This window comes from Anolis carolinensis, chromosome 2, assembly GCF_035594765.1.
Source record: "Anolis carolinensis isolate JA03-04 chromosome 2, rAnoCar3.1.pri, whole genome shotgun sequence".
NCBI lineage: Eukaryota > Metazoa > Chordata > Lepidosauria > Squamata > Dactyloidae > Anolis > Anolis carolinensis.
In genome coordinates, this window is record NC_085842.1 from 195,944,534 (window position 1) to 195,963,388 (window position 18,855).

An 18,855-nucleotide genomic window follows, 5' to 3' on the forward strand; every position below is an offset into this window, starting at 1 on the left:
TCTTCTTGTGGTCTAAACCACATCCTCTGTAGTGGGAGGAAGATGCAGTGTATGTGGTTCCTTCTGAAGTAAAAAAGCTACCATTAGACCCTTTATGTTGGTGGGGATGGGCCATCACCACTCCATTGCTACAGTGGAGAGGATGGGATTGTTCTGCTAGCTAACAAGATATTTGATACTTTTCACTGGGGTTTTTTGTGCCTCTCTGAGACTGGATTTATACTACCCTATATGACAGGATCTGATCCCAGATTATCTGCTTTGAACAGAATTATATGAGTCTACACTGCCATATAATCCAGTTCAAAACAAATGATGTGGAGTTTAGATGGCAGTGTAGATGGCGCCTGAGAAAACAGAAGCCATATTGAAGAAGAAAGTAAGGCTGACACCAAAATCTCCAGGACCACAATCTAGAACAGGCTAGATATCTACAAATATGCTTACCAAGATGTGTAACATACCTCTGAGTTTACTCTCCTAAAGCTCATGGCAGCTTATGTTGAGCCAGCTTAGGTAAGAAATAAAATTAGCATCATCATCATCACAACAGAGTGGCTTTATATGAACCAAAAACAAATGGCATACAGAATGGCAATTTCAAACTCTTTAATTATAACAACCCAATATGAAGTACTCATAGCAACATAGCAGCCTGCAAATAAACATCCACCTTCCCTAACCTTCAGAAATACACAAATTACTAAAATGCTTTAAATCAAAGAAGGAGATGTGTGAAGAATGCAGTATTGGGGCAGCCACTGAGTACTACACTTGATCTTAGCCAAAAGGCTGAGAAGCTTCGCCACTGAGTAGGCCTTGCTCCACTCAGATAAATGCTCTTCTTGAATTTGTAATAGTACCTTCAAAGGAAGTGAACGTATCTGGTGAGAAAAGCGTTTTCCTGGATCTTTGCTTTGTATATACAGTACATGCATACAGGGCCGTAGCCAGAAAAAAAATTGAGGAGGGGTTGAACCCCTAACCCTCCCCTCCCCCTGGCTACAGACCTGTCAATATCTGCTTGAGATAGTGCCTGGAGGTACTCTTAATTTTTTTGCTTCTCATAGACTTAGCATTGGGATTTGGTTAACCAGTTAAAATTCATGAGTAAACCAGGGGTTTTTTTTAACCTGAAAAATTTGGGGGGGGGGGGGTTGAACCCCTAAACCTCCCCTCCTGGCTACAGGCCTGCATGCATAGCCCCTTTTTGGCCCTGACCAGACTGGCTTTAATGTGTCTTAGTATGCTATCATGCTCCCTAAGGCTGGGGGCAAATAATAATAATAATAATTGTTCTGACATAAACCAGTGCAGTTGGTCCCGGTAGTAATTGGCACACTGGGTGCCGTGCCAAAATATCTCAGCCAGCATTTGGAAACAATAAACATTGACAAAATTACAATCTGTCAACTGCAAAAGGCCACCTTACTGGGATCTGCACGCATCATCCGAAAATACATCACAGTCCTAAAAACTTGGGAAGTGTTCAACTTGTGATTTTGTAATACGAAATCCAGCATATATATATCTCGTTTGCTGTGCCATACTATTTCTTTGAGTCAATCATAATAATAATATTAATAATAATAATAATGATAATAGCAACAACTTTATTTTTATACCCCATCACCATCTCCCAATTGGGACTTGGGGCGGCTTACACATGGGGCAAGTGCCCCTTAAATACAAATACAAATGATCCATCAACAACAGAAACATAGATAAAAATAAAAACAATATCAAACAGCAAGCAGCAAAATTGCATAGTGCAATGGGCGTGGTATTGGATGAAGTGAGATAGCTGCATAATCTTCTGGAACATAGGGGTTGGGCATATGACCCACTGGAGTCCCTGGCAATCATTACTTGTGTGTGCCATCTCAAAAGAGGTGTGAGCACATTGAAAAGGATTCAGAGAAATGCTGCAAGGACAACAAAGGGTCAGCAAGACAAGACTAGGTACAGAAGTGTCATGGATCTCTAAACATGCTCTACTAAACCAGTTGCCTCCATGAAGACTGGATCTACACTGCCCTATATCCCAGGATCTGAACCCAGGTTGCTTTGAACTGGATTATATGAGTCTACACTGTCAGATAATCTGAGATAAGAAGATAATCTGGGACCAGATTCTGGGATATAGGGCAGTGTAGGTCCAGCCTTAGACATAACTATGGTGTGGCTCTAAAGAGAAATTAGCTTGTCAGTTTAAAATACTGATAGTAGTTCTATAAACTAAACTGTGTCACTTGACCAAAACACTGTTACTGTGCATCTTGATAAGAATAACGGCCAGAAAGGAATACATGACATGACACTAAAATACAAGCCACCACCCAATCTTGAGTCATGGCAGTTGAATTAAACAACAGTGTAAATGCACCCCTAGTCCAACACCCAAACCATGATACCACACTGGCTCCTTTTATTTTATCAGACTTTTAAAGGCCACTTTATATCAGATATATTAACCCCCCTTAAAGTTAATTATTCCAAATGCTTAAAGTTCATTTTGTTCTCTCTAACCTGGACCTTTCTGCCTGGCAGATTCAGAACTGGCGCTGATGTACAACGACGAGTCTGTGCTGGAGAACCACCACTTGGCCGTGGGTTTCAAGCTGCTGCAAGAGGAGAACTGTGACATCTTCCAGAACCTGACAAAGCGACAGCGGCAAACCTTACGGAAAATGGTGATAGACATGGTGAGCCTCAGGCAAACTTCCGGGGGATGAGTCTGCCCAGCACCTTTGGCAGAGATTCCCTCCTGGACATTGTTTTAGGAAACTAAGGTATAAGCTTAGCCATCTTGTTTTTTGTGTGGAAGAAATCATGCTTCAAAAAGTGTCTTTTTGAGATTGTAGCTTCCTAGAATCCCTCTGCAAGCAGAGAATTAGCTCCCCGAAGAGCCTTCCAAGTGCTCTTTACAACACTTTCACCACGATTTGTGGACTGGGAATTTTAGTCAGTGGCAACACTAGAGCCATGCAAGAAGTGCAGACCAGTGGCATCATCAGAATGGGTGACACCAAAAATTTTGTGTAGTGTTGAAGCAAATGTATTATTTTATATAAAAATATCCCTATGGTGGCTTTTGGAAGCCCATCTTACATGTACCGAATCAGCATAGCTATAAGCTATACTAATTTAGTTTTTGAACTTTCTAATGTGCATGTGCTCTGGTCAAAGCTGGCATTATTACACAGTTACAATGATGTGGCAATACAAACACATGCTGTCATTTTCGTTCCTAATGATTTTGTACAGTCACTGATTTTATCATTGCATTTAGTGGTACAGTAGAATCTCACTTATCCAACACTCGCTTATCCAACATTCTGGATTATCCAATGCATTTTTGCAGTCAATGTTTTCAATACATCTGATATTTTGGTGCTAAATTCGTAAATGCAGTAATTACTACGTAGCATTACTGCGTATTGAACTACTTTTTCTGTCAAATTTGTTGTATAACATGATGTTTTGGTGCTTCATTTGTAAAATTATAACCTAATTTGATGTTTAATAGGCTTTTCCTTAATGCCTCCTTATTTTCCAACATATTCGCTTATCCAACATTCTGCCGGCCCATTTATGTTGGATAAGTGAGACTACTGTGTATGGGAATTACAATTTACAAGTAATATTAATACAAAGCAAAAACTTAGGATTCTGCATGGTTTGAGGGTGACACTAACTCTAATGATGCCAGCAGTTGCAGTCCCACATCTGAAGGTGCACTTGCCCTACTCTTGCTAAAAGAAAACCCACATCCTCTGGTTTGTATGAGATTTGTGGATTTTAAAAAATTACACTAGTTTGCCTGGGACAGGGAAAGAAATACAACCTGGGAGGAGCTTCATGTACTAAGATGAAGTATCCTTACTCTGTCCTTAATATTCTGATTTGTGATTCTACAGGTCCTGGCCACTGACATGTCCAAGCATATGAGTCTCTTGGCTGATCTGAAGACCATGGTGGAAACCAAAAAGGTGACCAGCTCCGGAGTCCTCCTATTGGACAACTACACTGACAGAATACAGGTAGGCAATGCTTGGGTGAAATCCTATATTCTTGAGGGAAGGGAAATTTTGTTGTTGTTTTTCGGACCGAGTCCAGGTAGCCATAGTCAGAAAGTGGCCAGAAGGTGATTTCTTATTTCAAACCAAATACTATTTAATGCTCAGAAAAGCAGTGTTATTCCCACTCATTACAGACCTTCTAATTCACATTATTCCCAACTTTCAAAAATAATCTAGGAATTTTCCTCCTGTTCATAGTACTAGGTAAAGGTAAAGGTTTTCCCCTGACATTAAGTTCAGTCATGTCCGACTCTGGAGGTTGGTACTCATCTTCATTTCTAAGCCGAAGAGCCAGCGTTGTCCATAAATACCTCCTAGGTCATTTAGCTGGCACGACTGCATGGAGTGCTGTTACCTTCCCGCCGGAGCAGTACCTATTAACCTACTCACATTTGCATGTTTTCGAACTGCTAGGCTGGCAGAAGCTGGGGCTAACAGCAGGAGCTCACCTTGCTCCCTGGATTCGAACCGCCAACCTTTCAGACAGCAGATTCAACAGCTAAGTGGTTTAATCCACTGCGCCATTGGGGACTCCATTAACATGCACACATACCTTACAGCCAGGTCTGACTCATATCATTTTGCTGTCTCAGGCAGAGCTTTGATATACAGAAGCTGACTGCAGTGGCAGATGAGTCTTAGTTCAACTCTGATAATATGGCAGTATCTTCCATCACATCCAGTGATAGCTCTCTATAGTTTAGATAGTACAGAGCTCTATCTTTCAGCATCTTCTTCAGAAGTCTCCTTCTGAGCAAAGGTAGTATTGGCCCAATTCTCCTTTCCAAAGGGTTTGCTTGCAGCTTTGAGAGTCTTACCTTTTTCTCCCCAATGCAACCAGGTCCTACGGAACATGGTCCACTGTGCAGACTTGAGCAACCCCACAAAGCCTCTAGAGCTGTATCGCCAATGGACAGACCGGATCATGGAGGAGTTCTTCAGGCAGGGAGACAAAGAACGGGAACGAGGCATGGAGATCAGCCCTATGTGCGATAAGCACACTGCCTCCGTGGAAAAGTCCCAGGTTAGTATGCGATGACTGTCTGGAACCATGCATCACTGTCAAAGAGAGTGAGACAGAGAGATACATTATTCCTCACCACTACTCCCCGATTACTCTTACAATTCCACAACTGTTCAGGGTGGACAGATGTCTCGTGTCGGACCTGAGTCAACTGATGCTGTGAAAATCCATTTCATCTTTGAGAAACAAGATTTCATCTTTCCCAGAATTCTGGCAGATAAGAAAGTGTAGCAGAGACAGTAAGAAGATTGGACAATCTTCTCCACCCTAAAGACCCTCCAGATGAGAGCTGGAATACAGCTCCCATTTTCCATAACCATTACAGTCCATAGCAATCTATCTATGGTCTTAAGAATTTAAACCAGCACCTCTGGAAGGGGCCACAGTGGGGCAGAAGATAACAGAAAATGATTGTAGCTGGCAGGAGGAAAATGACCCCCTCCCCCCAGTAAATGCTGACATGGCCACGAGAGGACATGTGGGGCCTGGAAGTGGATGGGTAACAAAAAGAGTCCCCATGATAGCAATGGAGTCAGTGATGGCATGCACTACTGATTATTGGGCCTTTTGCAGCACTGATTTTGCCGTAAAAGGAACTTGCTAGCAGTTGTTGTTACAAAGAATTTGTTGCCCTACAAAATGCCTCTTCCCTGCAAGAAGCAGCAGCACCTTTTTAAACAAAAGAAACTTCCTGACATCAAGTGAGACTATTATTGGATCACCAGGCCTGTTTATGATCCAACAGAGAGCACCAAAGGCTTTTACACCCCTTTTTAGCATGCAAACCACATGCTTTGGTTCTTCCCCCACCCCGCACCCCAATGTGTTCTTTTCACACTAGCTGACTGTGAGAGCAGGGAAGACTGTTATTGTACAAGAGTCATAGCTGGTAACTCTGACATCACACCAGTCTTCTGCGTGCACACCATTTTCTTTGGAACAGAGATTTCTACTAAACCAGACAATTGGCCCCTTTAGTCCAAGACTGTCAATGCCAATTGGAAACAATGGCTTCAGGCAGGATTCTAAATGTACCCAGAGATCTCCAGTTGTCTTCAACCCAACACTTAGTTTCCAAAATGAAACTGTTCAGTTAGCTTAAAGTGTTATGATTGTCTGTTTCTGAGAGCTCAGTGCCAGAGTGTGGAGTGGGTATGAAAAATAGAGAGAGGAAAATGAAGAGACTGCCAGGGTTGGGGGTAGAGGTAGGGCTTCATAAGCACTAGCAATTCCGCCCTCTCCCCTTCAGGTTCCACCATTTAATGAATCGTATCTCACTGTCACCCCACTTTTAACACAGATTTTCCATCTAATTCTTAAGTGCTGGATAGCACAGGTATTCTGTGGTTGGGAGCGATATTTCAGTGCTGTTACATTTCTTTCAGCACTAACAGGTATATCAGAAAAATGCTCTTAGATTCTCAGCAGCAGTCCATGTTTCTGAAAATTCACAAAAAGGCTTATGAGCAGTCAAAAACCATAGGTAAAGTGAAATCTATTGATTTTGCTCTTCTTCCCTGTCTAATTTATAACCTTTCCATTTCTTGAGCCATAGAAAAATGGTGTCATTAAACGCTGGTTTTCCAGTCATAACACTAAAGACTTCCAACCACTATTCCCCTTTCCATAGAACAGCCTAATTGTATTGTCTACTGATCCAAAAGTGAAGCTTGGGGGATATGCTCCACTCTGTTCCTTTGGGAGTGGGTTGCAGCTGAACGAATCCCCATAAACATCCTGGTAACCAAAGAAAGAGGAACATGGGTTTCGCCAGGACAAAATATTCAGCAACCACAGCCAACCATTGAGGCCCCCTTTGTACCATAACTGCTGCACAGGCTTGAACTTAAAAATGCAGGATTGTTGTATACAATCATTTTGTGGCATTATCCTTGAATCCCTTGAACTGCACCTGGAAACCAAGGCTAGGGTTTCAAGGAGCTGGCAATAGAACTTGCGCAATCTTTCCTCCCATTTACAGGTGATGTTTCAATTCTACCCCCTTGGGTTGTCCTATCCACTTCACTATTGGGTGGCACCCTCTTAGATTTATAAGTAAGAATTTATGGGAGAAAGAAACCCATAAGCCCAAGACATTTTACTGCCTAAGGTGAAGAGCAGAACAGTGTTTTCCCTGCCCTACTATGTCCAATTTGGTACAGTAGAGTCTCACTAATCCAAGCTAATCGGGCCGGCAGGAGCTTGGATAAGCGAATATCTTGGATTATAAGGACTGATCAAGGAAAAGCCTATTAAACATCAAATTAGGTTATGATTTTACAAATTAAGCACCAAAACTTCATGTTATACAACAAATTTGACAGAAAAAGTAGTTCAATACGCAGTAATGTTATGTTGTAATTACTGTATTTACAAATTTAGCACCAAAATATCACGATATATTGGAAACATTGACTACAAAAATGGCTTGGATTATCCAGAGGCTTGGATAAGCGAGGCTTGGATTAGTGAGACTCTACTGTACTTGGATCTTTCTTCAGCCCTGGCTGTGAGAGAGCAACCTCCATCACACCTGATGTCAGTCGCGGGCTAAATGGGTTACAAACCCCTTCCTGATTCTTCTCAACCTTTGCCTTTGCTGCTCTGTACCTTCTTGCAGAGCTGCCCCTGACAAAGTCTTCAGAGAAACACATACAAAAATGTGTCTTTGTGGGAGCCAGTGGCTGCCTTCATAAATATCACTTAGCTGAGTCTTCTGGAACTGATTTTTTGGTTAGCCCCACTGTCTTTTTCTTTGCTAATGGTCTTTTTCCCACCCACAACTATGCTTCAGGTGGGATTCATTGACTACATCGTGCACCCACTGTGGGAGACCTGGGCGGACCTGGTTCACCCCGACGCACAAGACATTTTGGACACCCTTGAGGACAACAGGGACTGGTACCACAGTATGATCCCCCAGAGCCCTTCCCCACCTCCAGACGATGCAGAAAAAGACGATGAGGCCTGCCTGGAGAAATTCCAGTTTGAACTGACACTGGAGGAGGAGGGCGAGGACTCGGAGCAGTCCGACAAAGACTGCAGCAGTCCTGGCGATGAGGACAACAGCTATTACACCGCTGCTGAGGAACACCCACACGAGTCCCTAGAAGGGCAGGACAGACTGACGGATGACACATCTCCCGGCGCATCATGACTGTAGGGAAGGGACAATGGAAAAGGAGGAAAAAACAAAACCACATACATACACACAGCCACACACAGAGAGAAAGTTTTCACAGGGAGGGGTGGGGATAAAAAAACAAAACAAAAAAAGCATTTTTTATTTTTATTGTATTTTTTATAAAAAGAAAATCAACAATAAAAAAGCAGGGTGGGGAGTGGGGGAAATACACACAGCAACTGTAGAACCAGGTTGGCCCAGCAGGGAGCAGCAACCTTCTGCTGCAGCGACCGGCCCAAGCACTCCAGAGGAAACATACTTTTCTTTAGCTTTTTGTTTGTTCCTTGGGTAGTGGTTCTTGGTGTTTTCTAAATTATTGTTTTATTTTGCTAATTTCTGTTTTTAAACAGCCTCCACAGAAAAACTGGTAAAGTTGAGAACTGAAGGAGGAAGGTGCTGTTGATATGTGGCATGTATGTAGCAGTGGCAGAGGCAAAGCAAGTGGATTTTTTTTTTAGTATTTAAAGCCATTTTTAGTAAAGCAAAGTCACTGCTGGACTTTGACTCCAAACTCTAGGCAACCATGTAAATCCCTGTGGTCATATGGAGTCCCTGACCCCAAACAAGCCTTCTTGATTTGATTCATTGATTGATGCCTTTATTCCAAAGGTGACAAAGCCTTACTCCTGCAGAGGTTGCTAGACTACAACTCCCATCTTTCTTGACCACTAGCAGTGCTAACCAGGGGGATGGAACTGAAGTCAAACGGCCTTTGGAAGACATCAAATACATCAATTTATTTTTCTTTGCCCGTTACAGCATAATCTTAGGTGGAAAACAGGGTGTTCAATAACTAGGAAGAATTGGAGATTGATTTTTTTTATTTTTGTGTTATTTTTAAAACAAGTAGTAATTTATTTTCATGAGTTTATATAAGTTTGATTTTACTATGGACTGATAAGAAGAAACAACCTTGCCTTTTTCCAGTTTTGTTCTGGGGTTTGATATAGTTTGCGGGCAGGGAGATTTTTTAATCTCCGTTTTAAAGTCTGTGACGCCATAAAATTCTTCCAGCAGCAAATGGGAGAAGATACTTACTTTTAAACAAAAAGGGAACAAGACATCAGATAAGCAAAACATTCTATCTTAATAGCTAATAAGTCTTCCTCTGCTCATTATTTTGCACATGGACATAGTCATGCACACACACACACCAAGGCAATACAGCCAGGGTTGAAACTGGCCATTTTGCTCAGACAGCTCTATTGGGGACCTCAGGTGCAGGTGTTCCTCTCCCAGCAGGGGAAGTGGATCAGCAAACAGAGAGTAGTTCTGGGGTCTTCCCAAACCAAGTGGTGGGGGGGGGGGGGTAGAAGATTAATTGTTTTAGCACTCATTGGCTGTTTCCAGGTATGGTGGTCAAAAAGGTTAACTAACAAATTTGCTAGCTGATAAATCTCCAGGGTGTACTATTCCATCAATTTCCTCATGCTCTTTACAGGTTTGTCAACTAGGAAAAGTAGGCGTATTTAATCACTCACAGACACATAGACCTTTTTGCATGTGCCACCAAGCACAGGAATATTTCAAGAGGATCTGAAAAAAGCAGGTTCTACGCAAAGGAGGCCTGAGTCTTTATTTCTGTGCAATGTAATGTAATGTGGCTGGAACACAGATTTTTTATTTGTGACGTTAGCTGTGGGTGGGTCTTTTTTCTTAGTTCAAGAGTTCGGATGCTTTTGGTTTCAGAGCCCACCTTAGATAGTCTACTTCCTAGAAATCCTGACAGCCAGCCATGTGGGTGGGGAGTGAATGTTTTTCATGTGCCCAGAACACCCTACCATCAATGCCCTATTATTATGGCATAAGCCAGTTGTTGATTTTAACCCCTTAAAATTGGTTTGGGAGGAAACAAACATGTCCAGGAAGTCAAGTAATGATAGGGAAGGTCAGAATCACATTTACTGAATCACCTTGGGCACCTCACCTGAGCTGCCTGCTCTTATAAAACAGTTATCCACCCACCAAAGCAGGACCTGTCACCCTGCTGCAATCCAGCACCTTCACCAGAGAGCAGTGGGTATGGTAGAAGGAGAAAAAACATGGTTTTACTCTCCCCTCACCCCCTCTGGGATCTCTGGGATCTTGGCTGATATTTTCAGGCTGCTTCTATTCTTTGCCTTAATCAGCAAGTAGAGCTTGATTTGTTACTAACCCTCTTACCATTGTCGTCCTGGTATCAAAGCTGGGAGAGGGAAGGAAAATAATCTTTCTATCCAAAATGCCTTGGCCCAACTCCTAGATGGACCTACTCCTTTGAGTTTTTCCCTCTATGGCGAAGTAGTACTTGGAAAACCAGTGTAAAGGACCACAGGAGACAAACGGCCAAGGCATCTCCTTCATCCTGTGCCTCTATCCCATCGGGATGGGAAGGAGGCTATGATATAATCATTGGCCTGCTTGCTCATGAATCTCTCACCCAGGTCCTCACACTGCTTGGAGGGCCTGTCCTCACTGTATTGTTGGTTTGCTGCAAGGGAGAAGAAAGGAGTTTCAAAGCAAGTGGGTGTTGCAAGAGTCTGGTTTCTTGAACTGTGAGGCAAGACAAATGGCCAAGGGCACAACTTCTCTCCCAGGCAAAGGGCAAAAAGGCCAAGCCTGAGGCCTCTCTCCCATCCTGTCTTACAGAGCCCGTCCAAATTCCTCCCCTTTTCATGCATAAGGCGAAGCAATAACAAAGGAGGTCTCCTTGCCATTCCCATTAATGATGCTGAGCTTTTGAACCAAAGCCAACTAATCCTCTTTTGCAAAGTTTCCATTCCATACAGAACCACCCCACTTTACATTGGCTTCTGCTTGGCCGGCAGTCTCTCCAGCACATAAGTCCAGAAAGGTAACTGCACAACTTTTCAGGACTTTTTTCCAAGCCCAAAGCTTGGTCGGAGTGATTGTAGCCAGGCAGCAGGGAAAACGGCAATGGGGGTTGTACTGCAGCCACTTTTGTCACCACCACCACCTGTTAGGGTGAACTTGAACACCATTGGCTCAGGTTCATGGTCTCGCTAGAGATCCAGCTGTGCAGAGTAGCTCTGCATGTTGGCTAAACCCTGTGGTGGCCTATTTGCGACTGCTGTTACTCTTCCTACCTTGCCAGTCTCTGCTGGAAAGCCAATATAAGGTTATCTCCTTCTCCAACCCAAGGAGAACATGGCCATTTCTGAACACAGTACTGTAGCCATTTCCTTTGTATTTTTCCACTTTTCTTTCTTGGAGCCTCAACTGAAGAGAAAAAAACATACAAAAAAGAAAAAATAAGAAAGAGAACCTCTTTCTTCCTTGATTTCTGTATAGCTTTTATTTTTGTATGCATTTCTGTTCCATGAGTTTATTGGGTCGGGTTTGGACTGTACATAATTGTGAATAAGAAGATTGTAAATTATTCTAAAGAGCAAAACAATCTTACAAACAATACCCTCCCTCTCCCGCAGCCCTTCCTCTGCCCCAACACTTGCTGGGGAGCAGGTAATGGGGTGTCACTGTGTTGGGGAGCATCCATGGAGAGCCATGAGGTCTCTGGGAGATTCTCTAGCTGCATTCTCTCCTTGAGAGCTCTGCAACACATACACACACACACACACGCACCCTACCCTAACCCAGTTTCTCCTGTCTGTGTATTTATGGTGTAATATAGACACACATTGGAAAATGTAGAGTTGTCATTTCTTTTCCTTGCGGTGTTGTTGATCAGCTGTTCTGGTGTTCTCTCTCAAATGTTACCAAAACCTTTCAGCAGCCAAGCTCACAATAAACCAGGAGGAAGGGCTTCTCTGTGCCTGTGACATTGGCCTGGCTTGTCTGAAAACCTGGGTAACGTGGGGTGATGGGGAGGATCAGGGGAGAAAAAGGCAAGGCTTTCCCTTTTCCACAGATGGCAAACAGAAGATCAAAGTGCAGTGGTCTAATGAGGCCAGAGCACCAAAGTGTTTCATTTCCAGATGTAATAACATCACCTGCCACCACCCACTTCGGGCTTCCCTGTGTTTTCCATGGTAAATATAGCAGGGAAGAAGGATTTTCCAAACAACAGTAGTTATGACCTGTTTCCATTGTAATGTAAAGTAATCTAGTATGGCCTGGTTTGGAACAAACAACTTAGAGACATTAGCTCTATACAAAAACTATTGCTGGTAGATATGAGAAGTGCTAGAGCTGGATTGTTGATCTAGGTCAGCACACCTGCTGCCTATTTAGCCTTTCCTTGGGAACATAACTATGGGGACAGTAACACAGAGCATGACGCTTCGAAACATCACTGCTACATCTTTTCCTAAGACCCAAAGGGGATCCCAGGAGCCCTCAAGATTTCTTCCCAAGCCAAGGAAGACCAAGGATTCATAGAGCAACTTTAACTTGTCCGTGCTGTTTCCATTCTCATCCTGACAAGCAAAATAGTCCCTTTCTCGTGAGTGCACATTGCACTTCCCTTAAAGATGCCTTCACTACACACTTACCTTATATCCTGCCATTTTCTCAGCATGGGACCCAACGTTTTGGAGGGCATGGCTCAGTATTTTGGAAGACTCCTTTGCACTAAAACCTAAAGTAGTTTTGCCACCAGCATCCTGCATTAAATGAATGTAAAGCATTTAGTACCTTTCCCCACCTCTCCTAGCTACAAACATCAGTCACAAGCCAGAATGTAAACAAAGTTAGTGCTATAATTCAAATCCTAATGATAGAAGCATTAATCACACAATTATTAATCATACAACTAGTAGAGAATGCAAAAAATAATTGGATGCTTCATCTCTTCCTTGGAAACTGCCACAGTCAAGCCTGCATGCATGTGCCTTCAACTCATCTGGTAACTTGTTGTGATCCCTTGAATTCCATAGGGTTTTCTTAAGCAATACTCAAAAGTGTTTTTGCCAGTTCCTTCCTCTGAAATATAATCTACAGTGCCTGGTATTCCCTAATGATCTTCTATGCAAGCAGATTTACTACCCACCAGGATTGAACCTGCCTAACTTCCAAGATCAGAAGGGATCTGATGCTTCTAGAGTATTTAGGCCACTCATAGGGCTTTTGATAAATCACTTTTCTTCACAGTGAAGGAACCCATGGCAGAGCTCGGTCTCCAGAATTCTGGTTCAGGAGCTTGTTACACATAAGCATTATCTAAGAGATCTTGTTTGGGACAGTCAGAGACATCAAGATGTAGCAGCTTGACTTCTCATGCCTGGATGCTAACCCACAACCACAGAGCTAACTGCAAAGTAAGCCAGCTCATCCAGTGTCCCCTCATGACTAGAGGGCATTCTGTAACCGTTTGAAGGCTCTTCGTCTTTTTCAAAGGCAGCGCTATATTGTTGTGGTTCAGCATAGTTGAAGACTGATAATTCAAAGCAAGAAGTCCACCTTTGCGGAGGGCACCAAATTGGGAGCAATAGCTAATACCCCAGAGAACAGGATCAGAACCCAAAATAACCTTAACAGAGTACACAATGCCCAAAAAATGAATTTCAACAGGGAGAAATGTAAGGCACTTCATTTAGGTAGAAAATGCAATGCACCTGCTTTGAAAAAATGCACCTGCTTTGAAAACCATGTATCTGAAAGGAAATGATGAGTCTTGGTAGGCTACAAGCTGAACATCAATCGCGTGATTCAGATGCTTAAAAAAGCCAATGTGATTCTAGACTGCCTAGGAAGGAGCGTACTGTCTACTCTAGATTGAGAGAAGTCATAGTCCCACTCTATTCTGCTTTGGTCAGACCTCACTTGGAAGTACTGTGTCCACTTCTGGGGACTGCAATTCAAGAAGGTTATTTGCAAGTTGGAATGTGTCCAAAAAGTGACCAAAATGGTAAAAGGTGTGAAATAAGGAGTGGCTGGGGGAACTGGAATGTTTAGCTTGGAGAAGACAAGCCTGTGAGAGGACAGTGCATAAATATTTGAAAGAATGTCCCACTGAGAAGGGAATAAGCTAGGACATACAACAACAGAGCCAAATTGCAGTAAAAAAGGTTCCACCCAAACATTAGGAAGAAATTCCTGATGTTTGGAATCATTTGACAGTGGGATTTAGGCAAAGATTACCATGTCTTTGCCTAAATGGCCACATCTAATACAAAACTGAGGGAAGTTAGGGCTTTTTCGGACCACAAGTCCTGAAATGTCACAGCCAACATGGCCATTCTTTTCAAGTCCTGAATCTGCTTGCCCAGATGAGAAAATGCCACCTTGCCTGTATTCAGCTCTCAAGTTCTTGGGGATTTCATTTCTACAACTTTTATTATTCATAGATTTGACTAAGATGTTCTGCCTTGAAATCTCTAGGTCCTCCAGCATAATTTTATGGTTAACTTATACCATAGGATTGCACTTGAGCAGAGTTTCTCAAACTATGCTCCTCCAAATGTTTTGGACTTCAGCTCCCAAAATTCTTAAAAGCTGGTAAGATGGCTTGGGTTTCTGGGTGCTGAAGTCCAAAACACCTGGAGCATATTTTGAGAAACACTCCACTGGAGGGCCTAGAGATCCCTTGACAGAACATTTCTCCAGGCATTTGTAAGTGTGTGGCTCTACAACGAGCTTCCAGCAGAAGTTGACCACTATAAAGGACGGAGGTGTTCTCTCAGGTAAAAAAAAAAACCCACTATGTAACATGATTTTTATAATGTCATTTCCTAATTGGCTCTATCACAAAAGCACGGAAAAGGTTTATTAGACTACAAAACTGGTTTTGCGGGAGATCCTACAGCACATTTTGCTATAGTTTTTCAATATCTGATAAGAGTCTCAACCAATTAAACATAGTTTGTGGCAGCCACAAAAATGAAGTTTCTGGAGTATAACAACTACTTTCAAAGTAAGTACCACACAATTAAACAGGAATGACATTTTAAAACGGGAAAAAAAACCAACTTTTGTTACATAGTATAATAATATGGGTTTTTTTATTTGTGGGTTTTTAAATTTCTATAGGGGTCTTGTGATCCAAAGCCAGCAAATGTGAAGGGCAGCTGTATTCCATCTTTTCCTTCCCTTCTGATAAGGAAATATACAAAAAAAAAACTGGGACAGCAATGCAGAAAGACAGGAGGGCAACATATCAAGGGCACCACCATCTCGATCCACTCCCTATAAAATTCTGTGAATGAGGCAAGATAATTACATGATTTAAAAAAACTCACCTGGAAAAATCCACATCCCAACAGCTGCTGCTGGGCAATGTAACATAATTACTGGTTTTCAATAGCCTTTGGCATAGTATTTGATCCCAACACTGCTTTCTCTCAGGAGTTTGATAGAAGAACCAAATAGCAAAGGCAGCAATGTTGACCACCTAAGAGTACAAACAATTCATTAAAATTAATTTATTGCCCTAATTCATCAAACTTTCAGCAATAAATTTGGAATAATTTAATAGTTAAAATGCCAAAGGGTGCTAATTCAGAATTTCTTGTTACATATACTTGTTGTCATTTTACCAATTTTATGTGATAAAGCTGAATTATTTAGTCAAAGTATTAATGACTTAAACTGTTAGCATTTTGGGGTTAATAAATTGGATTGCAGAACCTATTTAAATTAATGTGTTAGCACTACTGCTAACATTTTGGAACTCTGAACTTCCAGGTCCTTTTTACTAATACACATAATGGGCAGTTTGAGATATTTGTGCATGTCAGTAGAGTTCCCTGATCTTACCTGATTCAACCTCAACATTCATAACTTTAGCCTCCTCAGGAAGAAAACTGAAAAGGAGGCAGGAGTGAACCAAGGCAGTTGGGCTCCTGGCTGAATGGTTTTTTGCTATTCTACTCACATCATACTACAGCTCTGTGAAGTACTGTGGGATGAAAATCCAGCTACCTCACCCAACCCTCTCCACCATACAAGCTAAACTACAATAAATAATAATAATAATAATAATAATAATAATAATAATAGATAGATATCTAATAATAGATATGAAATCCAGCATATCTATTTTGTTTGCTGTGTCATAATAAAATAATAATAGCTTTATTTGTAACCCATCCTATCTCCCCAAGGGGACACAGGGTGGTTTCCAGAACAACAGTTGCAAACATTCAGTGCCATAATGGACAACAAAACAAATCAAAAGAAGAGATAAATAACAAATATTATTAACAACAATCTCCCAGTGATGCCAGTTTTGGGAGCATGGGGCCAGACTTTACTATGAGCATCTGAGGGAGGGGAAGAGCTGTTAAAAACTCATCTGTTAAAAAAGTGTGCAACATACAGTGGGGAAAAAAGTATTTACATACCAATTGTACAAGTTCTCCCACTTAAAAAAATGAGAGAGGCCTGTAATTGACATCATAGATAGACCTCAACTATGAGAAACAACATGAGAAAACACATCCAGAAAATCACATTGTCTGATTTTTCAAATTTATTTGCAAATTATGGCGGAAAATAAATATTTGGTCACCTACAAACAAGCAAAATTTCTGGGTCTCACAGACCTGTAAGTTCTCCTTTAAGAGGCTCCTCTGTTCTCCAATCATTACCTGTAGTAATGGCACCTATTTGAACTTGTTATCAGTATAAAAGACACCTGTCCACAACCTCAAGCAGTCACACTCCAAACTTCATTATGGTGAAGACCAAAGAGCTGTCGAAGGACACCAGAAACAAAATTGTAGCCCTGCACCAGACGGGGAAGACTGAATCTGCAATAGGCAAGCAGCTTGGTGTGAAGAAATCAACTGTGGGAGCAATAATTAGAAAATGGAAGAGATTCAAGACCACTGATAATCTCCCTTGATCTGGGGCTCCATGCAAGATCTTACCGCATGGGGTCAAAATGATCACCAGAACGGTGAGCAAAAATCCCAGAACCACACGAGCGACTTAGTGAATGACCTGCAGACTTCTGGGACCAATGTCACAAAGTCTACCATCAGTAACACACTACGCTACCAGGAACTCATATCCTGTACTGCCAGACATGTCCCCCTGCTTAAGCCAGTACAGGTCCAGGCCCGACTGAAGTTTGCTAGAGAGCATTTGGATGATCCAGAAGAGTATTGGGAGAATGTCATATGGTCAGATGAAACCAAAGTAGAACTGTTTGGCAGAAAAGCAACTCATGTTTGGAGGAGAAAGAATGCTGAGTTGCATTCAAAGAACACCATACCTACTGTGAAGCATGGGGGTGGCAACATCATGCTTTGGGGCTGTTTCTCTGCAAAGGGACCAGGGCGACTGATCCGTATGCATGAAAGAATGAATGGGGCCATGTATCGCGAGATTTTGAGTGCAAACCTCCTTCCATCAGCAAGGGCACTGAAGATGAAACGTGGCTGCGTCTTTCAGCATGACAGATCCCAAGCACACCGCCAGGGCAACGAAGGAGTGGCTCCATAAGAAGCATTTCAAGGTCCTGGAGTGGCCTAGCCAGTCTCCAGATCTCAACCCTATAGAAAACCTTTGGAGGGAGTTGAAAGTCCGTGTTGCCCAGTGACAGCCCCCAAAACATCACTACTCTTGAGGAGATCTGCATGGAGGAATGGGCCAAAATACCAGAGAGTATGTGCCAACTTTGTGAGGACTTACTGAAAACATTTGACCTCTGTCATTGCCAATAAAGGATATATAACGAAGTATTAAGATGAACTTTTGTTATGGACCAAAACTTATTTTCCACCATAAATTGCAAATACATTGGTGAAAAATCAGACGTGATTTTCTGGATGTGTTTTCTCATGTTGTCTCTCATAGTTGAGGTCTATCTATGATGTCAATTACAAGTTTCTTTCATCTTTTAAAGTGGGAGAACTTGTACAATTGGTATCAGACGAAATACTTTCTTCCCCCACTGTAGATCCATAGTCACTTCCTTTTCATGCTGTCCTTGGCAGCTGTATCTATATTGCCACTCCCTGGTTATATGCAAAACCCAGCTACTGGAGAAGAACCTGGTTCCTGAAAAAGCTGAATTTAAAATGCTGGGTTGAACTAGTTCCAATCTCATTTTCAAAGAAACATAGAACTGTAAGAGACCACAAGAGTCATCCAGTCCAATCTTCTGCCATGCATGAACGCACCATCAAAGCACTCCCAATAGATGGCCAATAGATTTCCTCACCTGCTGTACTGTCTTTGTAACAAATGCCTTTCAAATGAGAACGTTTATTATCAAGGTGGCCAAGGGGATAAAAGCCTTGTGACTTGAAGGTTGGGTTGCTGACCTGAAAGCTGCCAGGTTCGAATCCCACCCAGGGAGAGCGTGGATGAGCTCCCTCTATCAGCTCCAGCTCCATGGGGGACATGAGAGAAGCCTCCCACAAGGATGGTAAAACATCAAAAACATCCGGGCGTCCCCTGGGCAACGTCCTTGCAGACTGCCAATTCTCTAACTCCAGAAGCAACTCCGGTTGCTCCTGTCACCAAAAAAAAAAAAAAAAAAAAAATCAGGGTAGCAATCATGATGTCCTCTGGTTGTTATTGGACTGCGGCTCCCATCGGTACTTAAGAGATTGTAGCTGCTGGTAGGTAAGGGATGATGGGAGATGAAGTTCAACATCTGCAAAATTGCAACCTTCTTATCCCTGCCATATTAATTGACACAAACTTGAAATTAATGG

At 42.2% G+C, this 18,855-nt stretch overlaps 1 protein-coding gene and 1 long non-coding RNA gene across 18 annotated transcripts in view; one reads left to right on the forward strand and one right to left on the reverse strand.

The window, feature by feature from the left end:
- Positions 1 to 12,069, forward strand: part of pde4a (phosphodiesterase 4A) — a 588,039-nt gene extending 575,970 nt beyond the window's left edge. For all 7 annotated transcript variants that reach the window (XM_062974138.1, XM_062974137.1, XM_062974139.1 and 4 more), the window contains 4 exons: positions 2,551 to 2,705; positions 3,921 to 4,043; positions 4,924 to 5,106; positions 7,901 to 12,069. In XM_062974138.1, coding sequence (XP_062830208.1) covers positions 2,551 to 2,705; positions 3,921 to 4,043; positions 4,924 to 5,106; positions 7,901 to 8,263 — 824 coding nt within the window. In that variant the 3' untranslated portion in view covers positions 8,264 to 12,069. The remainder of the gene's footprint in view (positions 1 to 2,550; positions 2,706 to 3,920; positions 4,044 to 4,923; positions 5,107 to 7,900) is intronic.
- The window catches only part of LOC103277633 (uncharacterized), a 60,013-nt gene that overhangs the window by 27,896 nt on the left and 13,262 nt on the right, over positions 1 to 18,855 (reverse strand). For 9 of the 11 annotated variants that reach the window (XR_001729874.2, XR_505568.3, XR_505567.3 and 6 more), the window contains 4 exons: positions 15,427 to 15,578; positions 12,742 to 12,852; positions 11,377 to 11,509; positions 593 to 5,141 (listed from right to left, as the gene is read on the reverse strand). This is a non-coding gene — a long non-coding RNA (uncharacterized LOC103277633). Of the gene's footprint in view, positions 1 to 592; positions 5,142 to 11,376; positions 11,510 to 12,741; positions 12,853 to 15,426; positions 15,579 to 18,459; positions 18,652 to 18,855 lie in introns of those variants that run through there. The other 2 variants (XR_010003910.1, XR_010003913.1) reach the window with 2 other exon arrangements.